At 39.7% G+C, this 27,671-nt stretch overlaps 2 protein-coding genes across 10 annotated transcripts in view; one reads left to right on the forward strand and one right to left on the reverse strand.

Annotated features, from left to right (window-relative positions):
* LOC130907505 (gastrula zinc finger protein XlCGF57.1-like) overlaps window positions 1–782 on the reverse strand; it is a 31,253-nt gene extending 30,471 nt beyond the window's left edge. For 2 of the 6 annotated variants that reach the window (XR_009061489.1, XR_009061488.1), the window contains exon 1: window positions 1–604. Coding sequence is in view for 1 of the 6 variants with exons in the window: in XM_057822674.1 (XP_057678657.1) it covers window positions 1–7 (7 nt within the window). In the remaining 5 variants the exon portion in view is untranslated. The other 4 variants (XR_009061490.1, XR_009061492.1, XR_009061491.1 and 1 more) reach the window with 4 other exon arrangements.
* Window positions 374–27,671, forward strand: LOC130907504 (oocyte zinc finger protein XlCOF6-like). 4 transcript variants are annotated; one of them, XM_057822669.1, is made up of 3 exons: window positions 374–765; window positions 9,857–9,967; window positions 23,063–27,669. In XM_057822669.1, the coding sequence occupies exons 1-3, from the start codon at window positions 759–761 to the stop codon at window positions 25,588–25,590; spliced, it is 2,646 nt and encodes an 881-aa protein (XP_057678652.1). In that variant the 5' UTR covers window positions 374–758; the 3' UTR covers window positions 25,591–27,669. The 4 variants fall into 4 exon arrangements, with proteins under 4 accessions (XP_057678652.1, XP_057678656.1, XP_057678654.1 ...); XM_057822673.1 differs by lacking the exon at window positions 374–765 and adding an exon at window positions 3,678–3,701 and having other exon boundaries at window positions 23,063–27,671; XM_057822671.1 differs by lacking the exon at window positions 374–765 and adding an exon at window positions 4,675–4,700 and having other exon boundaries at window positions 23,063–27,671.

The raw sequence follows: 27,671 nt of genomic DNA on the forward strand, positions 1-27,671 counted from the left end.
CTGACATTTTGGGGCTTTATATATTTTCTCCTCTATGATGTCTTGATCCCAAGCGCGTTGTTTGTTCTCTTAGTTTAGCGGCGAAACAAGGCTAGGCTAACTGAAGCAGGTCAGGTTCAACGTGTACCCATACGACTCGAAGAGGAATGATTGGACGGATTTTTGGCGTGTCCTACAATAGCTGCCCTCTTTCAGGGTGTTGCGTCATGGGGCCAACCAAACAGATATGAAAAGGGGATCGTCTTCAAACTGATGAAGGAAAGCACAGTTCAAGCAATCGGACGCGACGGCGAGTGTTGATGACGTCATATTCGATCTGACGACAAAAGCGTCGAGAGGGATCCCTCGGAAAAATGTCAACCCAGTAGATGGCGGTAAAGCCCCAGCAGTGATTCGAGGGGTAAACTGACAAAAAACAAGAAGAAGAAGACTTGCCCTATTGTTGCTATTTCCGGTCTGCGTGTCCCGAGAGCGAGAGTGGCGTAGAGCTGCGGTAAATTGTTATAGCTGGTCTGAACTCTGAAGGGACTTGAATGTCGTCTCCTTTTCACTTCTCCAAGGCCACTTGAGGAAAGTTGGCAGAATCCATCCGAGGACACACCAAAAATCCTTTCAATCTTGCTTCCGCTTCGAGTCGTTTGGATGCATCGTGCACTTTGAAATATGGTGACGTGTTTGGCTAACCTTAGCCTAGCCTATCTTAACCGCTAACAAAGAAAAGAAACCACGCGCTTGAAATCGACTATCAAGCCCGTAAAATGTCAGGTGAGTTTACGTTTCACTTGTCTTGTAAATCCGTACGTTACAATTCGAATGTTTACAGTTACAAGGCGATATATGTCTTAAAGTGTTTGTTTGTGACTTCTTTATTTGCCGACTGTTATTGTTGATGAAACTTGCTTATTTTAATGCGATGTAAAGCATTTTGATTTGCCTTGTGTTTAATTGTGCTCTACAAATACATTTTCGATTGTTTAAGAACTTTATTGAATCCTCAAAATCCACATTGGCCAAACAAAACGCTGGATATCGAACGCGCACCGCCACGCAAGTCTACAACGCGCGGGCTTTTTTTTTTTCCTTTCCTCTACTTAACCAAACTCTCATCACATTTTCCCCTGCGTTGTGCGGAATTAACGTGCTATGGTCTCGCCGCAGAAACGAAACGCCTATCCTGAAATCGTCTTTATCCACATTGAAGCTTCGCGGCTAACTTGGCTTAGCTTGTGAACAAAGAAACTCGTGGTTGCTGTGATCCATGCATCAGCCAGGGTCGTGTGCACGCAGTGGCGCCTCCAGAAATCTTTCGTAGGGGTGGCCAGATGGGGCCACTTAAAATCTTGGGGTGGCCAAAACTAAAAGCCATAATTTCAGGCTTTCGTTATCTTATTGCAGTAAAACGGTCAGGGGAAAACTATCAGAAAGACTTAAGGACACGGCTACTGATATACAATACTTTGGTGTATTGTGTAATATTTGATGTTACTAATGATTTCATGTGCATAGTCCGTAACTGTCCAGTCAACATTTTGAGTTCCACAACAATTCTGTTTTATTGTGTTATGTATATATCAGGCATAAGGTGTACATTTAACTAGGGCTGTCAAACGATTAAAAATTTTAATTGAGTTAATCACAGCTTAAAAAATGAATTAATCGTAATTAATCGCAATTCAAACCATCTCTAAAATATGCCATATTTTTTCTGTAAATTATTGTTGGAATGGAAAGATAAGACAAGACAGATATATACATTCAACATACTGTACATAAGTACTGTATTTGTTTATTATTACAATAAATCCACAAGATGGCATTAACATTATTAACATTCTTTCTGTGAAAGGGATCCACGGATAGAAAGACTTGTAATTCTTAAAGGATAAATGTGAGTTTGTATATTGTGACTAAATATTGCTATCTAGTGTATTTGTTGAGCTTTCAGTAAATGATACTGTAGCGACTTAACTGTTCTCCCCAAATGCATGATGGGAAGCGGTGCAACCATGACTGTGTGTGGTGGCTGCAAATGCTATATATCTTCTCTGCGTTAGGTACACCACAGGGTGTTCAGAAAAAGATCATCTGTCATTCTTCCCCACGTCGCTTCCCACAATATTTATGTTGCTGTGGGAGAGATGACAAAGCTTTTGCCAATTAAAAGCACGGCCCCAATAAATGCTTGTCTCTACTCCACTCACTTGACGCTGCCTCTGATTTGTGTATATAAGTAAAACGGAGCCATTGTAGGCTGTTTGCGGCAATGCGTGAATAATTAAAAAAATTAATTACCGCCCTTTAACGCGATAAATTTGACAGCCCTACATTTAACAAAACAAAATAAATGCATTAATTTGGGATGAAATGCATAACTGATGCTACAACAATCTAACGATATACTGGCAAGCGGGGTGGCCAGTGGGGTGGCCAACCAATTTATAGGGGTGTCCGTGGCCACCCCTGGCCACCCCCTGGAGGCGCTACTGTGTGCACGATGTACGCCAGCAGGGAATTCGACCAGCAACTTGGTGAGGCAAAAGAACGACGTCATCAACTTTTTGCAAAATACAAGCAGAAGTTGTTGTCCACCCCAATGCAGGGTTTTTACCCCTTGGAATTTTGAAGCTGTGGTGGTGGTGAGCTGCATCTCCGGTGGCCGAGAAGTGTCAGGTGAAAAGTCCAAACTTTTTGCAAGAAAAAAAAAAAATCATCAATGCAAATTGCCACAATACCAACCCCAATTGCAAACCCTTTGCGAAGTAAAAAAAAAAAAAAAAAAAAAAAAAAAACCTGAATGCAAATTGACCAAAGCATTATTGCAAATAGCCACAGCATGAACCCCAATTGCCCGCAACAAGAATGCAAATGGATCGCAACACACAACTGCAAAAGCAAAAGCACGAACGCAAAAGGAGGACCCGAAAGTAAATTAAGGGGCCGTTTACATGGTGACGCTCCAAGAGGACAACAAATTTCGGGTTTGCATTTACCGTCTCCATTCAAACCATGTTGCAATTCTGCGTGAAAACAATGTAGTATTCATACAAGGCCCTAGGGGCATTGCAGTTTTACAAGGCCATAGCTAATAATGCACTTACAACAACCTCCTCCTGGAAGACAACATACCTGCCCATTCGCAGCAATGGCGTTTTTTTTCCCTCTCCCCCCACGCGTTATTTTGCAGTTTTTTTTTTCACGATTTTCCTGAAAATTTTTTTCTCTTAACTCATTTGCTCCCGGAACCGTATAAATACGTTCTATTTCCAAACGCTTCAGTGTCCCGATTACGTATTTATACGTCTTTTGCGTTTTTTTGTACAAGAAGCATCTAGAGCTTTCGATCTATCGCCAAAACAAAAAACAAGCCTCAAAACCCATTTTAAAGCAATAAAACTGGCCACTGGAGGGCAGTAGCACATTTGTTAAGAGCCCACAACTCAGTTCAAACAGTACAACTTTATTAGGGAAGCTAGCAGAGCCCCTCCGCAGCTTGCTGCTCACGTCCACCGCACGCTCGAGGGTCCTGCACGGAAACGCGCACGGCCAAACCAGTTCCCCCCCAGGAACATAAGTTCCCCTGGTGAACGAGACAGTGGTCACCACAAAAAAGACTTTTAAAAAAATCCATCTTTACGAGAGAGTCGGCAATGAGGGAAAAGTTTAACCGCTGTCGCAGCCGCCAAACGTCATCTCTCAGTTAGGTAAGTGTGAATAAATTGTTACTTTGCTATGAAAAGCTCTATTTGGCTGGTTGTTCATGTTATTTTGTAAAAGGAAAACATTATTCAGATGTTTGGGATGTCACTGAAGCAAAAAATAGCCGTGTTAAAGTCAAAATTATGTTTGAAATTTTTGCGTTTACAAAAAGCTCATTTTCTCCGTTTTTTTCAAAAGAAATTGGAAAAATGCTCAAACTAAGCTATTTTCTAATGCTGATTTCTAAAGAATGAAATAAGGTATGAACTTACTTTTTTTTCTGCTGAAAGAAGAGAGTCTAATCTTTCTTTTGGTGGGTTCCATGTTTATATAGCAATAGAACAGAATTTTTTGTGGGCCGTGCAAAATCAGTCAAAATCCAGTAAAATGGCCGGGAGCGAAGGGCCTTGCTCCGGTGAAAATGGCTGGGAGTGAATGAGTTAATGTACGTTTGCTGTTCTTTACAAGTTCAAATGATTGTATAACATTGCTTGTCAGTTAAAAAAAAAAAACCCTCACGGAAATGGTGCCCATGCGTTTTTTTTCTTTTGCTTCAAAAGGCACTAAAACAAGAAAATGAAATTAAAAATATTATAGAAAAGGTAAATTAAAGTTTTGAGTGTTAACGAGCAGCGATTGCGCATGCCCGACATGTGCAACATATGACTGTTCCATTCATATTGTTGCGGCGCAATCCCTGCAATCGAATCCTTCCCTTTTTTAGGCATGAATGAAAAGTTTGCAACTTCGCCTTCTATTTTCGGCGTTACCTTGTAAAAGCCAGACCTTCCGCACATAGGCGGAGTTTGACGTTTGGGGCGGGGGTGGGCACAACATGTTGATGACCCCGAAACGCAGTATCAGCAATAAAATTAACTTACAAGAATATTTATAATAGTACGTTGACAATGTGTGTTTTTTTGTTTTCCATCATTCTTGAGGGGAATTCTAAATCAGGCTACTTTGGCAATACTCTTCGCCAAGATCATCATCCATTGAATATGGTACGCCCGCCGGTGTCGTGCCAATGTAGTTACTCAAGTCAAAAATTGTATCCCCTGGACGGAGCCATATGGAGGTAGATTTGTGTCTTTATTATTCAATTAAAAAAAGTTGCTTCAATAAAAAAATGTGTTTGAATGCAAAAATAAATTAACTAAAAAAAATACATGTAAAAGCTTCTTTTTTTTTTTTTTGATTGAAGAACCTTTTTTAATTGAAGTAATGTTGATTTGTGTTTGGGCCACATTTGGCTAGGACATTTTTGTCTTTATTATTCAATCAAAAAATGAGTTGCTTCAAAAAATATATATTTTCAAAAAGAAAAATCAATCAAAAAAAGAAATTTCAATCATATAAAACATTTTTGAATGCAAAAAAATATTTGAGATTGAAAAATTAAAATTTTCATTGAAAATGTTTTCTCTGATTGAAGCAATCCTTTTTGTCTTTGGGCCATATTATGGGTAGGACATATGTGTCTAAATCAGTCAATCCCTAAAATGGTGTTTCAATCAAAACAAAAATATTTTCAATCAAAAAAAAAAAAAATCATTTGAAAAAAATAAAACTGCCCTCCCCTAATTTTGTATTTATTATTAGCAAAGCAAAAGACCAGCTAAGCTGCTGATCTGTTTGAAAAATAATTTTGACTCATTATAAAAATTTATTTTTGTTCATTTCATTCATTTGTTTGTTTTATTGCTTAACATCTTTTATATATATATATATATATATATATATATATATATACTGGACTGTCTCAGGAAATTAGAATACACAATATTCTAATTTTTTGAGACAGTCAGGAAATTAGAATATTGTGTATTCTAATTTCCTGAGACCCATAAATTCCACAGAAGTAGACATGAGGATTACTACTCCTGCAATGCTGCTGCCACTATAGAGATTGTCACAAAGCAATATACTAGTATACCAGAGTGTGAATATGTGAACAAATTTCTCTGCACATGTGGAGATGTGACATGATAACTTGTGGTTTAGCAGCAGTTGTAGTCCTCATTTCTACTTCCGTGAAATCTAGTCTACTTCTGGCTTTTCCTCTTCCATCTGTGCTGTGGCTTTTTATTTTTTATTAATAACAGATTTTACAAATCGAAAAGGCAATTTGGACTAACATTCAAACAAAATACAGTGCAGGCATGAAAATCTCTCACCTTTCGGCGAAATTCGCCGTTTTGAAGTAAAAAAGGATGACCTACGTGAATCGTGTAGATCTGAGGAGAAACTTTTTAAGGGGGGTGGGGTCAGGTTTAGGCATGTGCCGGTTACCTCCACGGTTTACCATGCTATGAAAACGTCGCGGTTACAAACATTTTCTGTCATACAGTAGTACGTAATCGTTATTTTTCATGTGTCAAAAATGCAGCCAGAAGTGGCTTGGCGCGGCAGCGTTTGCCCCTTCCCCTGTTTGATGCGTCGTGTCAGTGACGCTATTCCAGCAAAAATCAAAAACAGACACTCCAAACACAAGGCGTACTTTTCTTCAATTTATTGAGCTCTCAAATCGTGGTAACTGAAATATACCGAATGAATAGATTTAAAACGTTGTACAATCGTATTTTCAACGTGTGAGTAGCTTCAACAGTTTAGCTTCATGAAAAAGTTCGCCAAAAACAAAACACACATTTTCCTTTCAAATTCAATACACAGTTACTAAAAACTTACAAAGACGAATGATAGGCAAGGCTTAGCTAGGAGAGCAACTTCATTGAGGTTAATCACAGCCGCTGAGAGAGAAACAAGTTTGAATGCAGGGGGGGGGGAAAGAGAGCATCAAAAATCGCTAATTGCGACAGATGATCTTGTCCTAAGCACAAATTCACGTTCGCTGGACGAGGAGAGGTCTCACTCCCAATTTTTTTAGATGAATGCATTTGCCAGCATATTGAATTTGGTGAGTAATGGTTTCAATCGTTTTCATATTTTGCGGTATGACAGCTAGCCAAATCTCCGGTGAAAAAATAGCTCCTGTTAAGTTAGCGTCAAGCTTGTGTATTTAACAGTAATATAAAAGCAGTGTTGTCAGTAACGCGTTATGTGAGTAATGCGTAACTGTAATCTGATTATTTTCAGTAAAGAGCAATGTAACGCGTTCATTTTTCTAAATCGGTAATCTAATTAAAGTAACTTTCCTTGATGCCTGTGCGTTACTATTTTGTTATTGCCCCATTATGTATGTAGAAAGAAGAATACTGTAGTCATGGGAGTGACATCACATGTCACATTTTCTAATCGGGGATGGGGAAAAAACGGGCCACGTGTATTACCGTGATGCGTGAGCCGTGAGCGCTAGGAGTTTGCGGCCAAAACAACATAGCCTTGCTACCTCGCCAGGATACAAAGAAATAGGTAGGAGATATACTACAAACGGCTGCATTTGCACACTGGAAACACAGCCATTACTTCACTTTTTTGTCCAGTAAAGATGACAAAAATATCTCTGTGCGCTGCGAACTTTGCGCTGGCTCAAAAAGTCTGTCGACCGCTAAAAGCATCCAATTCAAGCACCACTTGGAATTACAGCACAACAGGTAACAAGACAGACAGGACTTTTTGATACTGCTCGTGCTCAATCCTCGGTTCAAGCTCAGTTGTTGTTGAAGGTTTTGAAAGCTTAGGTTTAAAGAAATTCTAAATATCCATCTTGCCTCCTGTTTTACGAAATTAGCAGCAACAATTTCGAGATAGCTAAAATGTCGCCAAAATGGCAACCCTGACACTGCTCATAATCAATTGCAGCGTCAAACAAGCAAATTTCGTATAATCAGTTTTTTATACGAAGTGATCGAGATCACACTTTCATGGAAGATGAAAGAAACTTCGTAACAGGTTCGCAGTGAGTAGAATAACAGGCACACTTTTGCTTATTAGCAATGTTTATTGAATAGAAATTGTAAATGAAATGAATAAATGAAGCTTAATTGATAGGATAACAGGAGAAATTAAAGCTTAATCGATTACAGTCCCACAAAAGCAAGCAAAGACAAAACTCGACAGTTAACGGTTACACATATCAGTTCAGTCAACTACACAAAGCAGTTAACGGTTATCAGTTCAGTTAGCTACACAAAGCAGTTAACGGTTCAGCATATCAGTTATCAGTTCAGTTAGCTACACAAAGCAGTTAACGGTTCAGCATATCAGTTATCAGTTCAGTTAGCTACACAAAGCAGTTAACGGTTCAGCATATCAGTTATCAGTTCAGTTAGCTACACAAAGCAGTTAACGGTTCAGCATATCAGTTACACATTACAATGGCGCTAGATATGGATTAGTTGTCGAAGCTAACACAGATATCTTAACACCAAAGCGCAATGAGTTCCTTTATGATATTGAAATCAAGCTCTTACCGTGTCGACAATGAACGGAGGGCCACACAACGTTCCTGGTTTGAGCAAAGGAAACTCCGGGCGAGCGACTACGCGTGAAGTCCTACAACCGACCCTCAAGTGTGCCCAGAAAAGTCCGCTCTTATATGCCTAGGTCACGTGAGAACAGAGGGGCCAACCCCTGATCTCAGGAGACACACTGCCTGTCCAATCATAATTAGGCTCTTTATTGTCGTGTCCAATCATGGTTAGGCGCTTTATTGTTGAGAAAGGAAGGAACCCATGGTGCTTTAGTACACAGTCGTACTTTGTTATATATATACTTTGTTATATATACGTGCATTAAATAATGGTGGAACCAGTGCGGGTCACAAAAAGGTCACAGGGGTTTTTCCCCGTACACCTCCTCAGCTGTAGTTTTGGCTAAGCAAAGCAAACGGCTGTCTCTAAGGCGCTATAGTCACATGATCTGTTTGAAAAATAATTTGGACCAATTATGAAATACTTTGAACGATTATTGTTCATTTCATTCATTTTTGTTGTTTGTTTTATTGCTCTAAAACTTTTATAGACAACATTTTAATGGCCATATTCAATGGTCTTTATTTTAAAGGGGAAGTTCAGAATTTTTTACATTAGGCTTAATCTTTGAGTTAGCCGGGGTTTAATTAGTCATTGGAGTTGATTTGAACAAATTCTGTGCAGTTTACATGTCATTTGTTAGTTTCAGGGCTCCGGAGTGGCTAAGCTAGCGCGAGTCAATGGTGGTTGAAATCAACTCCTTCAACTAATTAAACCCCCGCTACCTCGAATTATAAGCCTTATGTGAAAAATTAAAATTTTCAAATTCGCCTCATGTAGGACGTTTTGCCGACGGAGGACATTTTGGCAGAACGCCGGAACATATTTCCTCCACACCCTACTCACCTTTTTAACCCCTGACCCATTTTCATGCCTGACAGTGGTACTAGGCATGTGGCAGTAACCGGTTTCAAGGTTTACCATGGTATGAAAACGTCACTGTTTTAAAACCACTAAAATTTTCCATCACACTGTAGTACAGCCTTCACTATTTTTTATATCCCAAAAATGCAGCCAGAAGTGGCTTGGAGCGGCAGCGCTCACCCCGCCCCCTCGGGTTGTTGCTGTGTCTGTCAGTGACGCTATTCTGTGCTGTAGACGAGAGTTGACACAGGGGCTGAAAGTGGCGAAACTTCACTTGAGCGAGTTTTGTGTATCTAGCGATGGTAAAAATAATAAGCTAAGTAAGAAAAATCCTTTTTTGTAACCCATACCTCTCAAAAGAACACATTTTGGAGCTATAATTTTAGTACCGTGAAACCGTGGTATTTTTGCTCAAGGTTATCATACCGTCAAAATCTCGTCAATATAACGGTACAGGCCTCAGTCGTACCCTGATGTAACTCAATATTTTCTGTGCTATTACTAAATCCAGCAAATTTCAGCTGTTGCTTTTACTAACATGTGCTTATTTTTGTGTAAATTCAGTTGATTTATTCAATACTTTTTCATCAAATTTGTATTAATTAATTCTAGTAAATTATTTGAAGTGCCACTTTGTTTTTTGAGTTACCATTGGTTAAATTTTTCTCAGTGTAAAAAAAAAAAAAAAAAAGTCCTAACGCATGTGGTGTTATTTGAACTTTTTTTTTCTATTTTTTTATTTATTCACATCGCCCACCCCGAACATGAAGGAACACAAAATTGACGAGGCGGAATTTTCTCAAACAATAAACAAGTTTGCAAATGAATAAGATTGGCCCGTGTGTTTGTGGTCTGTTTTACAGATGTCAGCCAAGCTCATTATTCTGAGCGCGAGGAGTCTGCATGTACCAAAGAGGAGGAGGAAGAGTCCCAATATGTCAAGGAGGAGGAGGAGGAGTTCTTATACATTAAAGGTCATCCCAGGCATTTTTTTTAACCGATTACCGTATTTTTCTGACTATAAGTCGCAGTTTTTTTCATAGATAGGCTGGGGGTGCGACTTATACTCTGGAGCAACTTACAGTGGGGCAAATAAGTATTTAGTCAACCACCATTTATGCAAGTTCTCCTACTTGAAAAGAGTAGAGAGGCCTCTGATTGTCAACATGGGTAAACCTCAACCTTGAAAGAAAGAATGGGGGGAGGGACAGAAAATCACATTGTTTGATTTTTAAAGTATTTCCAAATTAGAGTGGAAAATTATTTGGTCGCCTACAAACAAGCAAGATTTCTGGCTTTCAAAGAGGTCTGACTTCTTCTGAGGTCTAAGGAGATTCCGCTCGTTACTAGTGTTTCACCGATACCATTTTTTGGCCCCGATACCGATACCTGGCTGTGCAGTATTGGCCGATACCGATACCACGCCGTTTATATAATTTTTGGCTTTTTGGCTCGCTGCCTATCGTCTTAGTTTAACCTTCGAGTTTGTAGTATTGAGCTCCGTCGACCTGCTGTCACGGACTCATTCCGCGATCGCGTGTAATTTTTTGTTTGCAATTAAACCCTTGTACGTATCCCCCGCTTGTTGTCCGCTTCGAGGTCCAACCTTGTTTACGCATTTGCGGACGCTAACAATTATAAGTAATAATAATTGACCACAGAATCCCGTCTCTCTATTAGCCTCCTTTTTTCGGGGGGGGGGGGGGGGGGGGTCCCTTATTTCTATTTCTAAAAGGTGGCAACCCTACTTTGGAAACGGGTCCCAAATACTGTGGCATTTCTTTCAGTAAAAGACAATAAAAGTAAAATAGATGTTGTAAACTGACCAGAGATTGTTGCTCCGGTCCTGCGCCCTTCCTCTGGAGAGCAGTCCTGCTCTTGCAGGCTCAAACTCGTTGTGTTCGTTCATGTTTCGTCTTCAAATGTTTTATCAGGTTCGAGGTATTGAAACTGGCCGATTTAACTCCACATCTCAAAACTTTCAGGCCGCAAATCTTGCATGCAGCCATTGATTTTAATTGACAGGATTTCTATTTTGAAATATTCCCCGACCGCCGCCATGTTGGCGGCGCCGACATAGCGGCCTTGTCATTGGTCAGGAGTGGCTATTGGCCCGTTCTCATTGGTCTGGAGCAGGCCAATAGCAATAGCTGCTTGGTGTTCACGTGTCATCACACAACACAGAGACAAAGTGTAGTGAGCGCCAGGAGAAAAAAAAAGGCTGCGGTCAAATGTTTTAATAATGGACCGGTAAATGGTATCGGTGCAGTCTTTGTTGGTACTCGCCGATACCGATACCACCATTTTGGGCCGGATCGGCGCCCCCTGCCGATACAAGTATCCGTATTGGTGCATCTTTACTCGTTACCTGTATTAATGGCACCTGTTTTAACTCATTATCGGTATAAAAGACTCCTCTCCACAAACTCAGTCAGTCACACTCCAAACTACACTATGGCCAAGACCAAACAGCTGTCGAAGGACATAACAGACAAAATTGTAGACCTGCACCAGGCTGGGAAGACTTAAAGGGGAACTGAAGACCTTTCCGGATTTTGGTGTAATTTTATGAATATAAACTTGGGACAAGTTCGTCAAAACAACCATGACATTATCAACACGTAATTGTAAGGATAATTTGCGTTTTTTTTAGTTTTTTTGCACTCCGTTAATGGTCCCTTCGCAAACCCGGAAGTGTGACGTAGGCAACAGAAGACTACCCACAGCTAACATAGCAGCAACAACGATGTCAGTGATATTTCCACCAAAGGTAACCATTCAGGATCGCTCTTTCGTGACGCTACCGATGGCAAAGGCTCCCAGGAAAGATGAACTACAATTAATCCCTACATGTTTGAACCTGAGGCGTCAGATGACGGCGATTTACTTGACACAGCAGATGGCGTCATGACGCCAATTGACAGCTCGACACTTCACGAACGGGAGAGTGAGTGGTAAATCCAGCATCGTGATTTTTTTATTAGAATGCGATTACATGGTTGTATAATTTTCCATGCTCTACACATAGCTAAAACTGGATATTAGGTAATGGGACAGCTCCTACCGATCTAAATATGATAAAGCTAGCCCAAATGTGGCTAAATGAATGCTCTACACATAGCTAAAACTGGATATTAGGTAATGGGACAGCTCCTACCGATCTAAATATGATAAAGCTAGCCCAAATGTGGCTAAATGAATGCTCTACACATAGCTAAAACTGGATATTAGGTAATGGGACAGCTCCTACCGATCTAAATATGATAAAGCTAGCCCAAATGTGGCTAAATGAATGCTCTACACATAGCTAAAACTGGATTTTAGGTAATGGGACAGCTCCTACCGATCTAAATATGATAAAGCTAGCCCAAATGTGGCTAAATGAATGATATGTTATTGATATTTCAAAATAAATGACAAAACCATTTTATTTTCCAGGTGTTGCTGTAAACCGTCAAGTAATTACCCTTCCAAGAGTATGCCTGTGTCATCAGGAGATCCCAGACGTGAGAGCCAAACTTGCGGAGGCTGAAGCACTGACAGGGGCATGAATTTCCTAAAAAAAATAAAACCATAAATTGTTAACAACATTGACACATTTTGTTGACTGTTTAATGTATTCTATTGGTATATAATATATTGTAATTATATTACATTCTGAAAAAATATTCAATAGGCCGCAATAATAAATGATACCAGGTTTATGTTGAATCAGCATTAGCTTTCGTTGTCAGATTGTGACACAACATGTTATACCAAGCACACAACGACACACATCAAAGAGCATAATTTTAGTAAGCAACACAAAGTTAGGATAGCAACGGACTAGCGCAACATTGAAAAATGATAATGGCAGTGGGAAATATGTATTTACTCTTTTCTGTAGCATGAAGTGTTCTCTATACAAAGATAATGCATTATCATTAAAATATGAAGGTAACTTGATTTTTCTTTTAAAAAATGTGTACTGTATATATGACTAGTTTATGATTTCATATCAAAATTTGCTACATTTATTTCTCCTAAATCATCGTCATCTGATGTCGCAGACGGAAGAAATTCAGCATCTGGCAGGCCTCATAGGATCTCTTCAGTCGTCATCGCTGGACACCGCATCACTTCGGTCATCATATGACTCGACCCACTCTCTCTTGATTTTGGGAAACTGGGTGGCAACTGACTTGCAACGCTTTTTTCATCGTGTTGAGGGTTTCCGCCACTTAATTTTTTATGTTTGGCTTCCTGGAGGAAAAAAAAAAATCACAGCAGCATGAAAATATTGGATGAATCCCAATTTTAATTTAATAATAATTTCTTGGTGATCAAATAATAATGCCCCAGTCATAGCAGCATCTATTTGATGCTATTGTTCCCTCTTCAAATAGGCAGACCTTGATGTTGAAATATAAAAAACGAGCCAAGGACCTATTTGGTGCTGGGGACATTTGAATTTACATAACACCTATTGATATAGTAATAAAATCACATGAGTAGACGACATGTCAGCCAACCTATCTACTTATGACAGGCCAACAGCAAAAAAAATGTCGCACTTCAACAAACTGGCAGTAGGAGTCCCCCTCGTTTATAAAAAAAAAACCAAGGTTGCATTGTTGTAGGTTTTCAAAGCTGTCGTGGCTGAAATGATGAAAACAATGAGCCGATTGGGGACCTGTATGCATGCTAACAAAAACGGTCCAAACCTTTGCAGAAGTTTTTTTTTGGACCACTCCTAGAGTCTCGAGTCTTCCTGTGAGTAATTCATATCGCTACACATAGAGATGGCATGACGAATCCCGCGAGTAAAACCCAGAAAATGTTTGCAATATATGGCGAGGATAGCGTGGTGCTATATTTCCGTGTTCAGAGTGGTGGCGAGGCTTCCTGGAAGTTCCGTCACGAGGTACGGGTCGGCAGGACGGCGCGTCCCTCGTTGCTATGGTGTTGCTATGGCCATAACTCAAAAACTACGCGGTCAATTATTATTATTTTTTTTTTATGTGACTTTTTGAGAGAGCGAGTGACGCATTTAATACAATTCAACTGAGTAAAACACTTAAGAGCGAAATCTGAAAAGCTCTTCAGTTCCCCTTTAATATGCAACAGGTAAAATGCTTGGTGTAAAGAAATCAGCTGTGGGAGCAATTAGTAGAAAATAGAAGACATACAAGACCACTGATAATCTCCCTCAATCTGGGGCTCCATGAAAGATCCGACCCCGTGGCGTCAAAATGATAACAAGAACGGTGAGCAAAAATCCCAGAACCACACAAGGAATTACCTACAGAGAGATGGGACCACATTAACAATGGCTACTATCAGTAACACAATGCGCACCAGGGGCTCAAATCCTGCACTGCCAGAAGTGTCCCCCTGCTGAAGAAAGTACACGTCCAGGCCCGTCTGCGGTTCGCTAGAGAGCATTTGGATGATCCAGAAGAGGACTGGCAGAATGTGTTATGGTCAGATGACACCAAAATAAATCTTTTTGGTAGAAACACAGGTTCTCGTGTTTGGAGGACAAAGAATAATGAATTGTGTCCGGAGAACACCATACCCACTGTGTAGCATGTGGGTGGAAACATAATGCTTTGGGGCTGTTTTTCTGCAAAGGGACCAGGGCGACTGATCTGTGTAAAGGAAAGCATGAATGGGGACATGTATCGAGAGATATTGAGTGAAAATCTCCTTCCATCAGCAAGGGCATTGAAGATGAGACATGGCTGGGTCTTTCAGCATGACAATGATCCTAAACACACAGCCAGGGCAACAAAGGAGTGGCTTCGTGAGAAGCATTTCAAGGTCCTGGAGTGGCCTAGCCAGTCTCCAGATCTCAACCCCATAGAATATCTGTGGAGGGAGTTGAAAGTCCGTGTTGCCCGACGACAGCCCCAAAACATCACTGCTTTAGAGGAGATCTGCATGGAGGAATGGGCCAAAATACCAGCAACAGTGTGTGAAAAGCTTGTGAAGAGTTACAGAAAACGTTTGGCCTTCGTTATTGCCAACAAAGGGTACATAACAAAGTATTGAGATGAACTTTTGGTATTGACCAAATACTTACAGGGGGGAGAACAAGTATTTGATACACTGCCGATTTTGCTGGTTTTCCCACCTGCAAGCCATGTAGAGGTCTGTAAGGGACGGAATCTAATACAAAAATCCAGAAAATCACATTGTACAATTTTTAAATAATAAATTTGTTTTTAACTGCATGAAATAAGTATTTGATACATTACCAACTAGTAAATATTTCGGCTCTTAGTTCTTTTTTTAAGAACCCCTCCTGTTCTCCACTCATTACCAGAAGTAACTGCACCTGTTTGAACTTGTTACCTGTATAAAAGACACTTGTTTACATGCTCAAACAAACACACTCCATTGCTCCGTGCACAATATATTAAGCATTTTTACAATTAAAAATGAATTTCATGCCAAAACAACTAAAACGCTGGCCGCCACAGCAATGAAACTGAAATGATTTAAAGCCTTCCTGGCCAACAGCGAAATGGGATTAAAATTTTGTTTTGCGCTTTTTTGGTTCATTTTACAAACAAAAGGACTATGTATGTCACTGAGCCACAACCCAATCTATCAAAGTCAGTAAAGTACCTCCCGACGTGATAGTGGGACTTTGATAAACATTGCACATTTGCATCACAACCAAAAAATATACTTCTCAATTCCCATTTGTTCTATCATGTATGCATTTGATTTAACCTCGCTTACTTTGATTATCAATATAAAATTTTTGTAATATTGTAAATTTCTAAAGTGCAGAATAAATCTTGCAATTGAAACTATTGACATTCAGGAAAAAGTTAAATGATAATTACTGTCAACGGAAACAAGAATTTTATAAATCAATGGCAGTCTTCTCAAACACCCAATCTTCACGGTTAAAAGGTGACACTTAAAACTAGAACAGGGCGGTTTACCGAAAATTTACAGTTACAGAGATGGTTCACAATGACTGATGTCATTTTGACCATGTTGGAAAATTCTTTTTTTTAATTAACGAAAAAAATGAAGGTATTTCAGCCAGCTTTGAATCTGTGTTGTTCGGCTATGCTCATTCCCTTTTAAGAGAGTAAAACTTTCATGCTTACTTGTGAAGTCACGTGGCCCTCTGGAAATCAAATAAAGAGAAGCACATTGCTATCCACCGGTACGCTACAAGTGAACATGATGGAGTCGGATAATAGTGAAACTGCTAGCCAGGTCACAGGCATTTCAAGTATAGCATTCGTCGACGTTCACAGTGTGGTGTTGGCGCCAAGGAAGAACTCGACAACGTTGGTTGTCAGGGACAATTTTGGATTCGAGAAGGATGTTTTCGTGCGTGTCCAGGGTCCTCAAGCAGAGGTAGCCTGCTGCAGAAAAGCCTTCCCCACAAGCTAATGTCCGATCACTGTTGCGGTTCCACCCACTTCCCCCTTTACACAGAACAGATGCGGAAAAACAAAATGGCTGGCGCGAGCGGCCGAGTTGACAGTCCAAAGCTTCAAGAAGCACCGGCGTCATACAAATCCTGGGTGTGTAATATTTAATAATTCAATGTTAAATACAATGACGAGGGAGTGAATACAGTGAACAGGAATGATACTGTCTTGGAACGTTTCCTGGAATGTCCCATATCTTCATGGAAACACGAACAACATGAAAAAGCTTCTCCAGCATCATCTTTTGGATGTATCACTTGCTCTATTGTTCTCAGTTTAGAAACTCGAGGTAACACCAGTGGAAAAAAAACAATGCAAATGTTTTTCGATAATGCCTCTTCAGATAGACAAAAGAATATAACCAGTATAGGAGCATTCGTTGCTAAAGATTTGCAGCCCTTTGAAAATTTTGTCAGCTATTCAAACTGCTCGACCCGCGTTATGTTGTGACCTCCTGCACACATTGTAGCAACATTCTAATAATAAAAAATAGGCAAAGCGCTACCTCACGTTTTCTGAATGTTTTTTCGCCAGATAGTATATGACGGTTATTGGTCAAGGATAAATTGCACTATACTTTTCTTTTGGTTTTAATGTATAGTGTATGCTCAAGGGTTTGAGGAACATCCACATTTGAAATTTTTTTAGTTTACATTTTTTAAAATTTTATATGCCAATTTTTATACTCTAAAACTGTTGTTGCACAATGCAATTTTTGCCGACAAGCAAAATAAAGCAAATTCTGCTTGGGGGGAATTGTCCTCTTTCTGCACAAATTGTTTTGAAACCGTTGCCCAAAAACTGAGGTACGGACCGTACCGTGGTCGACCTGTACCGTTGCACCCCTAGTATTTACCCAAATGTAGACCCTACTTGTAATAGATTTGTATTGCTCCGGCTACTTTAATTCACATGTTCTGGTCCTGTGCCTCTTTAATAAGCTTTTGGAAGTCTGTTTTTCATACTCTGGCTGAAGTCCTGCTGTTCGTTATTGAGCTAAACTCCTTGACTGCTATATTTGGGGTTGCCGCAGACCTGATCTTAAAAAGTGCCAATACGTTTCTTTAATTGCAAGAAGAGTTATTTTATCAAGATGGAAATATTTCACACACACCGGATATGTTGTTATTTGGTGTATGGACCTTGAAAAGATATGATTCATAGTGTGAGGTAAGCCTGTCGCAATAATTCCATTTATCGCACGGTGAATAAAAATGAAGGCGGTAATTTTTCCACTGCGATTAATCGCCTCACGTGTGCGCATGCGGCTGACGTGCTGTTAAAAGTGCAAAAATGCATTTTCGTTCTGGGCATGGCAAAAATCGCGTCGGAGCCAATCCGTTCCTATTATATCCTATTGTTCAACGTATACCGGCCGCGTCAGTGCTCCGGATTGACTGTGGACCATCTCCGGTGTGCCGGAGCCCGCCGGATGATTGAGGCTATTTTGTATTTTTGCCGGAGACGAATCTGTCAAAATGGGCCGGGCCTGGAGTCAACAGCCCAGTTGCTTATTCACGGTTTAACCAGCGAACATGGACGAAGAACGCTCCATAATGGAGGTGTAAAGTCACACAGTGACTTATGATGTAGCAGATCATCATTATAAGGACGACATTAATAAGGAAGCTGTATGGTGTCTTATTATGTGTGTTTCTCTGGCAATGATATCCAACGCACGACATGCTGACAGCTTTGTTTTTTTATTAACACACGGCGCTTACAACACTTCAACTTGTGGCTCTCGGCAGGCTGTGTAGAGATACTGCCTCTCTCACTGCCGCGTCACATGAACAAAACAACACCATTGCGTTCGCTTCATGGTGTCTCGGAAGACATCCAATCACAATATTACACTTGAAACACCATAGCAGAAGCTATGAGGAGAAAAGTTCATTTGCCTCGATGCATAAGTTATGAAGTGCATTTTTTTTTTTTCTTGAAAAAGACATTGTTTCTGTGCGAAGAATATTGTCTTAAAAGAGGCATGGTCTATTGTTTTTAAGTCTGATTTCTTAAGACTTTTTTAATTTAAGCGTAAACGTTTATTGCGTTTAAATGGGTGTACTTGATCTAATAATATATACTGTATTCTCTTGCCTGGCTCTGCCAGACTATTCTCCATGTATTTTTCAAACACTGAGAGAAAGTCTGGGAACCATCCCATTAACGGCCTCTTGAGCAGGTACAAAATCAATCGACAAATCAGATTTGTTTATTTGCGTGACGTGTTCTTAACGAGCAACGTCACTCTTGCGCGTCGAAAGTCGTCTCCACAACACAGATGGTCAACGGGAGAGCCGAGAATATGTTCCAATCCACAGTAAAATCAGTTTTAAATGACCAAAAACACATCAACACGAGTCATTGACAACAGTCTGTCTCGCACTAGCCATGTTGAATAAACTCCGCTCTCTTCTAGGGCTGGGCGATATGGCCTTAAGTACGTATCACGATAAATTGAGCAGATTTACCTCGATAACGATAAATGACGATAAATTCGCCCAAGCAAACTGTTATATAATTTGAACATTTGAATCAATGCATGGAATACAAATTAAGTTTCTTGTTAAATTTATTTACCAGCTTTCAATTTAACAATTGCACATGCAGTCTAAACATTAAGTATTAAAAAAAATCTTGTAAACAATAAGAATTCTTGTGTGAACATTTATAACAGCTTGTATGACTTGAAAAATATCATCACTTGAATTTCATTAAATTCATTCCGCATTGTTATACACTAGATAGTGGCATACGTTTAGATATTTAGAATAGATACAAATACGACACATCCACCCGCCCCCCAGAAATTATACTTAATTAAAAAATAAAATGTTTCACAAACCTTTCTTTTATTCGGCTCAATTATTTACATCTTATGATTTTGGAAATCCTTACAGAATGCAATAAATAATATTCCTGTTCCCAAGCACTGTGCTTACTGTACTGTAATTTTTACAAAAAATAAACAATACATAGTTACTCCCCGTCATCTAGGACAGGCCACTTACAAGACTAGCACTGTCGTGTATTACAAATACTGCTTTGAACACATCTTCACAGACAAAAGCAATGACACAGGCTTAAAGAGGTCAACTTTAATTGTGTAAATCACACTTAATGACGACACGATCTCTTGGTTGAAATAGACGACATCCACTTAATTCTATTGAAGATATGTAATGCTGAGGCAATTTGTCAACTTTACTTTTAAAAAGAAACGTGCACTGTTTATCCAGTAGATGGAGCTCTTGCAGTGTGTCAAACAGTGATTCAATTTAGGGCAATTGTCTTAAAAGTGGTTCATTGTTTCAGAAAGCCTCGGTTTTTCCATCCCTATCTGGAACCCGTCAAAAGTTTACTTAATGTCGGGTGAAAGTTTGGCAAAGCTAACTTAAAGTGCCTGTGACACGAAAAAGCATGTGTATTTCATAATACACGCGGTATTTTATGCCCCTGAATGATATGGGCCGCTTGGATGTGTGTGGAAGCGATCGCTATTTTTATTTAGTTTTTTGAATCCCGCGCCATGAAAATGAGTGACTTCCGGCTTCGGTCTTGCATTGAGGAGGAGGGCGCTGTGACGTGTACGGTAGAAGACGTCCTCTTCACGCTACAGTGTACTGTTGTGTATGAGGACGAAGGATTCAGCTGATTTTGCGGATTAATACGTTTATTTTTTGCATCACGCCAGCCAAACGGCTGCAGAAAAATCATTCTGTATGAAGGAGAGGCGTATGCACCTTTTTGGAGTTTCAAAAGGTTCCCATTCACCGTGGATATTTACTGTGGGACCATTGGACTTATGAGGAAGTGAGTAAACATCTTGTTTTGTATTATGTCAAATACGAATACAGCGATTACAAAGTAAACACTACAAACTTCCTTTAAATGAAGGACTACTTACGTTTGATCATTGATAGGCATGTAAAAAGGTCTCCTAATGCTTATTAGCAGCAGCACGTTAGCTACACAACAAATCCAGCCACCCTCCTCCGGGGAACGAACTGTAAATTGCTCTCCGCTGGGCGGTTTGCCGATCCACTAAGACAATCGACAACCGGGTCGTCATGTCAAATAATCCAGGATAGTTATGTGTGATTTTCCACTTCGAAGACTTTGAAACAGCACTCGGTTCGGGTTAGCATGTCGGCTAGCTGTCACGGCTTCTGGTTTGTTTACATTTTCCGAAGCCGGGGAAGGGAAATGACATATGTCCGATTTAGGTGTCATAAAATATCGTTCGGGAGGTGCGACAGTAAAGGTGAAGTCGACATTTTTGACCATTATGGAGTAATTTTGCCATGTCGTCCTGAATAAATGCATTTTTATTATTTCATATTCCATTCAGCACAAGACTGTTATTTGTCATGAACATGCCATTTATTTAGCAATTGGGGAAAATACTTGGATAAAAAGAATACCCTGTAAAAATATTGAAGTAAAGAGACAGAAACAATGACATTTTGCCGCTCTCTTTGTCGCGTTTTCCTCGTTGTGAATAGTTCCCCCTCGACGGGCTGACTGGTCCTTCTCAAGCCATTGATATAGCTATTGGGGAAAATACTTGGATAAAAAGAATATCCTGTAAAAATATTGAAGTAAAGAGAGAGAAACAGTGACATTTTGCGGCTCTCTTCGTCTCGTTTTCCTCGTTCTGAATAATTCCCCCTCAATGGGCTGAATAGTAAAACCGATGAGCCCAGTCTACCGCTGACGTCATCCACCTGTTGGGGACGCTAAAGCCCTATAATGGTAGGCGTGGCTAACCGGCAGATTAAAAAACTAATTTCTCGTCATCTGTGCTTTTCTAAATTGTTGTATATAGTCGAATCGTCTCAAAATATGATTCTAATGCACATAATAATGCCATTTAAGACTTTTTTTCTCGTGTCATATGCTCTTTAAGCCCGACTTCATCCCGTTTACTTGTAGCTTAGCCGCTAACGTTAGCTGCTAGCGTTAGCCTACCGGGCTTCTGTTTGATTGGCTTCCTGAAAACCATTTGACTCCAAATGTAAGCACACTGTCTGCTTTCTTAAAGGGGAATGAACATAGCCGAACAACACAGTCAAAGCGGGATGAAAAGACTATATTTTCTTCTTTTATTAAATTACCGAATTTACCGACATGGTCAAAATTATGTCGGTCATCGTGAAGAATTTCGGTAATGGTAAATTTTCGGTTTACCGCCCTGCTCTACTCTCTTCGTATGTTTACTTCCGTGCGCAAGTCCCTCGTCCTTCCCTCGTCAGTTTACTAACGTCACGTCTGCCCGTCGCTGATTGGTACACTCCGCTGTCTGTTTGCTGTGGCTTGCTCCGCCCTGGAAATTGTATCCGCTTGAATGGTGGCCAGACTCAATAGCTGGAACAGCGGTGAGTGTGGTGTACCAGGCAAGTATTCTCAGTGTCATTGTAAAAATTTTTTTTTGTTTTTTTAAATGGGGGGGGCGCAATAATTTTGCGTATCGCAATAATTTATGAAATAAATTATCGCACACTAAAAAAAAATTTATCGCGACAGGCCCCCCTTTCTACGTTTTTTTTAATTTTTATTTTTTTTATAAAGTCTACCACTACAGTTTGAGTTGTTATCCCCCCTAACCCCACTCCCTTTTTAAAAATATTTTTTTTTGTTTGTGTGGCGGGGTGTTCAGCTGTAGTTGTAGCTGCAGTTTTTGTTTGGGGGTTGGTAGTTTTTGGAATAAGTCGAATGATTAGTTTTCTACTTAATGTCAATGTTATCTGCTCAATATCAATAAACAGACATTTGAATGAAAATGCAGATGTTGACAGTAAGAAAGCTTTTCCAAAATATTATGAAAAATCTGATTGGCAAAAAATGAACAGCTGGGCTTCATTTGCTAAGATGTGCACTTTGCAGCCAAGATGACTGTCATTTTGGATCAAATCAACTGTTTTGGTTGGCTGTAATTAGGACAGAGCAAAAATGTCTGAATTTCTCACAGATTTCATATTCTACACTAAGCCAGCTTTCAAATGACACATTATGCATTGTAGTTTAAAAAAAATTCTAATTTAAAAGTTTGTGTTTTCATTTAAAAATAAACATTTACTGTATGTTTGAATGGTAAATGGGGTAAAAACCATTCGATCAGTGCCTTATGTAGTTGCTTCAGGTTTTTCCGATGCACTGCTGTTGATATAGCGCAGCAATGGTGGTGCAATGCTGCAAACTGGAGTTAAAAAATTGGTCAATCAACACAGCTGAAGCTTTTTGTTTGCTTAGGCTTGGGGCGGCACAAAACTTGTGGGAGGTGGCCACCAAGCAACTGGAACGCAGGAAAAATGTGTATTTTGTCAGTCCATTCGTAATTAAACCGCCAATTTTTCGTGTCCACCTTTCTCCGACTTGCTTTTTTGATGTTGTGAGCAACACTCCTGTTGCATATGTTACCGCTGCCGGTGCCTGAAGGACTGTTTGTACCAATGCACAATCACAACCGCTTTGTGTAGCATCGTTGTCATGGTAATGACCGCCAATAATGCACGCGGGAGCATGTACACATTAAAATTAACGCTCTCGCTGTCTTGGCCAATCTAAGCTGTCAACCTGCTCACTGGATACTTTCAATAGAATGTGTTCTCTTGTATCTTGCAGGCCTCCAAAATTATCGTGGTCCTGAGGAAATTAAACAAGAGGAGCCAGAGCCCCCTACACAGCAAGAGAGAAAAGAGCATCTTCCGATCAAAAAGGAGGAGGAAGAGCTGCCATACGTTAATGAGGAGGAACATGTCAGCAGGTCTACTAGTGAGTCCTTGGAAAGTGAAAATGGTCTGAGTGAGACCAGCAGAAGTGTGTTTCCTCCAAGCAGCAGTAACAGCAGCTCAACTGAAGGATTTCAAGCCGACAGTTTCATTGCCCTACCATCAGTTAGCAAAGACGCCACCTCAAACTCGCCGTACAATGACCATGATGATGGTCATAAGAAAGCTCACAGTGACAACGAAATCTGCAAATGTTCTCATTGTGGGAAAACCTTTGGAAGTAAGTATAATTTGAAAAGACACATGAGTAGCCTCGCTTGCAAGAAATCGTTTTCCTGCTCAGTTTGTGGTGAAGGCTTCACTCGAAGACAACAATTAATAACCCACACAAGAACCCACACTGGAGAAAAACCTTTTTCCTGCTCGGTTTGCGACCGAAGATTCGCACGGAAAGACTACTTAAGAGAACACGCAAAAACCCACACTGGCGAGAAACCTTTTTCCTGTTCAGTTTGTGGTCAAGACTTCACTCAAAGACCACATTTAATAAGCCACACAAGAACCCACACTGGAGAGAAACCTTTTTCCTGCTCGGTTTGTGGCCGAAGATTCGCACGGAAGGACTGTTTAAGGGAACACGCAAGAACCCACACCGGTGAGAAACTTTTTTCCTGTTCAGTTTGTGGTCAAGGGTTTGCTACACGGCAAAACTTAAAAAGTCACACAAGAACCCACACTGGGGAGAAACCTTTTTCATGCTCAATTTGTGATCGAAGATTCGCGCGGAAGGATTACTTAACAGAACACACGAGAACCCACACTGGTGAGAAACCTTTTCCCTGTTCAGTTTGTGGTCAAGGATTTGCGACAAGGCAAAACTTAAAAAGTCACACAAGAACACACACTGGGGAGAAACCTTTTTCATGCTCATTTTGCGGGCAAAGGTTTACTCAAGGCCAACACTTAACAATACACAGAAGAACCCACACTGGAGAAAAACCATTTTCTTGCTCAATTTGTGATCGAAAATTCAGTCACAAGAGCACCTTAAAAATGCACACAAGAACCCACACTGGAGAAAAACCTTTTTGCTGTTCGGTTTGTAGTCAAAGATTTGCCCGGAAGGAATCCTTAACAGAACACAGAAGAACCCACACTGGTGAGAAACCTTTTTCCTGTTCAGTTTGTGGTCAAGAGTTTGCTGCAAGGCAAAACTTGCATTGCCACAAAAAAATCCACACTCAGGAGAAACCCTATTCCTGTTTAGTTTGTGGTAAAGGGTTTACGTTTAATACGCAGTTAAAAATACACACACGAACCCACACTGGAGAAAAGCCTTTTTCTTGCTCGTTTTGTGATAGAAGATTCAGTCACAGGAACAGCTTACAAATACACACAAGGACCCACACTGGAGAAAAACCTTTTTCCTGCTCAGTTTGCGGTCAAAGCTTCAATAGTGGGGCAGGCTTAAGGAGTCACAGAAGGACACACAGTGGAGAAAAACCTTATCCCTGTTCAGTTTGTGGTCAAAGGTTCACTCACAAGAACAACTTAAAAATGCACACAAGAATACACACTGGTGAAAAACCTTTTCGCTGCTCAGTTTGTGAGCAAAGATTCACTCACAAGATGACCTTAGATAAACACACAAGAACACACACTGGAGAAAAACCGTTTTCCTGCTTAATTTGTGATCAACGCTTTGCTCAAAGGCAACACTTAAAAACACACGCAAGAACTCACACTGGAGAAAAGCCATTTTCCTGCTCGGTTTGTTGTCAAGGATTCACTCAAAGGCAACACTTAAAAACACACATAAGAACCCACACTGGAAAAAAACCCTTTTCCTGCTCAGTTTGTGGCAGGAGCTTTAGGCACAAAAGTACCTTACAAATGCACACGAGAACCCACACTGGAGAAAAACCTTTTTCCTGCTCGGTTTGCAATCAAAGTTTCACTCAAAAGCAAAGCTTAATTATTCATAAAAGAATCCACACTGGAGAAAAACCATTTTCCTGCTCAGTTTGTGGTCAAGCGTTTTCTACAAAGCAATACTTAAAAAGGCACTCAAGAACCCACACTGGCGAAAAACCTTTTTCCTGTTCAGTTTGTGGTCAAAGTTTCGCTCACAATGAAACCTTAAAAACACACATTAGAACTCACACTGGAGAAAAACCTTTTCCCTGCTCAATTTGTGGCCAAGGGTTCACGCAAATGGCACACTTAAAAGCACACGCAAGAACCCACACTGGAGAAAAACCCTTTTCTTGCTCAGTTTGTGGTCAAGGGTTTACTCAAAGTCAACACTTAAAATCACACAGAAGAACCCACTCTGGAGAAAAACCCTTTTCCTGCTCAGTTTGTGGCCAAAAATTCACTCGGAAGGATGGAGCTGTAGCACATGTGTGTGTTGGTATTTGAAGTGGTGGCCAGTTACGGTCTTCCCTGTCATTCATGCTGGCTGCGTCAGCTTTGGGCACGCAGGACGATTGTATTCAGTCGACCTTCTCTCGCATATGAAGTTATAAGTCATGATCCGTAAGCCTGGGCAATCGGCACACAAAAAGATTAATCCCCCCCCGATTCTTTCAGTTTTATTTATATATGAATATATATATATATATATATACATATATATTTATATATAAGTAGTACTACTATTTTATTTCTTCAAAAAATCTGTAATTTGACAAAATAGAGAATAGTGAAACCTTTTATTCAATGATGACATAAATATGGAATATTCTACCTCTTGCAAGCTTCACCTGTCACATTAAATTTTAAAATGATCAAGAACATTAAAAAATAACTATATGGGTCAAGATTTCAAAATGCTTTAAAACTATAACTGTCTCACAAATGCGGGTCTTTTTGGGGAGGGGGGGTAATATGTGTAAAAACCTTGAGAAATTTTAAGTTTGTCATGACTATTTCTGTAATGTACATCTTCAATACCTCAGTGATATATTAATGCCCATTGACCTCTAACAAATTAAATAAGAATATACATATGAGAAAACAAATGGCGCAACCCTCTGGGCCTTCTACACCTTCAGAAAAGGAAAAAAATATGGCCCAATCAAATAAAAATTGTACATGAAACCAAAAATACAAGGTGTTATTAATTATAGTAAGGGTTTTCTGGCGTTTACCGTGAATGTGTAATTAATCAAGGAGGTGTTATGGGGAATGATCCAAAAATGAACACCATGTTTCAGAAAGAAAATAAATGTTCCTGGCTAGTCATCATTTTATTTGTGTTGCTCGGGTCCAAACTAAATGAAAAAGTGCTACTTAAAAGATTTGCAAAAATTTGAGGCTATATTCAAAATTTCCCATTTTACATCCTAGTTATGCAGAAAATATTTGTGAAATTTCATTTTGTCATGTTTCAGGTCAGACTAAGTCTAAAATAAGGCTGAAAATGTACGTACATATACTGCACAGGCCAAAGGTTTGGACACATCTCATTCAATGCAATGAAGGTCCCAACCTCGTTGATGAAGCAATACATTTTACAGAAAAGGTAGAAACCATTTTAGGTGACTCTTGAAGTTCATCAAGAGAATAGCAAGAGTGTTCAAAAAAAGTAATCGGAGCAAAGGGTGGCTACTTTGAAGATAATAGAATATTACACATGTATTTAATTATTTCACCTTTTTTGATAAGTACATCATTCCACACATGTTCATTCATAGTCTTATTACCTTCAATGAGAATTTACAATGTAAATGATGAAATTAAAGAAAACGTATAAATGAGAAGGTGTGTCCAAATATGGACTGTAAATATCAAAGCTTTAGAAAGTACAGCAGTGAAGACGGGAGGAAAATAGAATTTTAAACATTTTGGGAACAAAAGTGTTTTTATATTTCAATGCGAGAATACAAACAAGGAAACATTGGGAACAAAATATGTGTACGATGGTGTAATTTGTAGGGAGTACAGTGTTATGTTATTAGATGAATGTTTTTGAACGGATGTACTGTGTATTCTAGTTTTGTACTCATAATAAAGTCCTTTTTTTGGGGAAACAATTTGTGCCCTTTTTTTTTCAAGTACTGACATACAACATACAGGCTGAAATTGCGGTGAATCGCATTTTGTATTTTTGTAGTGAACAAATTATTTATTTGAGATTTTAAATACAGATTAGCACAGGAGTGAACCTTACATCATTCAAATTTAAGCCTTGTTGGAAACGAGTTGGGCAACTTTACACTTATAGGATGAATTAAACATCCATTTTCCCAAACAATAAAATAAAAGGGCGGCACAGTGAAGAAGTGGTTGGCACGTCCGCTCAGTTCGGGGATAGAGAGTTCAAGCCCTGATCCTGCGTTCAGTTTCCATTCAAAATAACGTGTCGCTGTATCCGGCTGCCATATTGTCCGTATTTTTTAGACCTATTCTCATTGTTTTCAATTAGTCGTGCAAGTTATAGAGCAATTCATGGAAGCCCCGGTGTTATCTGACGCTGTAAACCCATTGGATGCGTTGCA

This window comes from Corythoichthys intestinalis, chromosome 19 (assembly GCF_030265065.1).
Source record: "Corythoichthys intestinalis isolate RoL2023-P3 chromosome 19, ASM3026506v1, whole genome shotgun sequence".
Lineage (NCBI taxonomy): Eukaryota > Metazoa > Chordata > Actinopteri > Syngnathiformes > Syngnathidae > Corythoichthys > Corythoichthys intestinalis.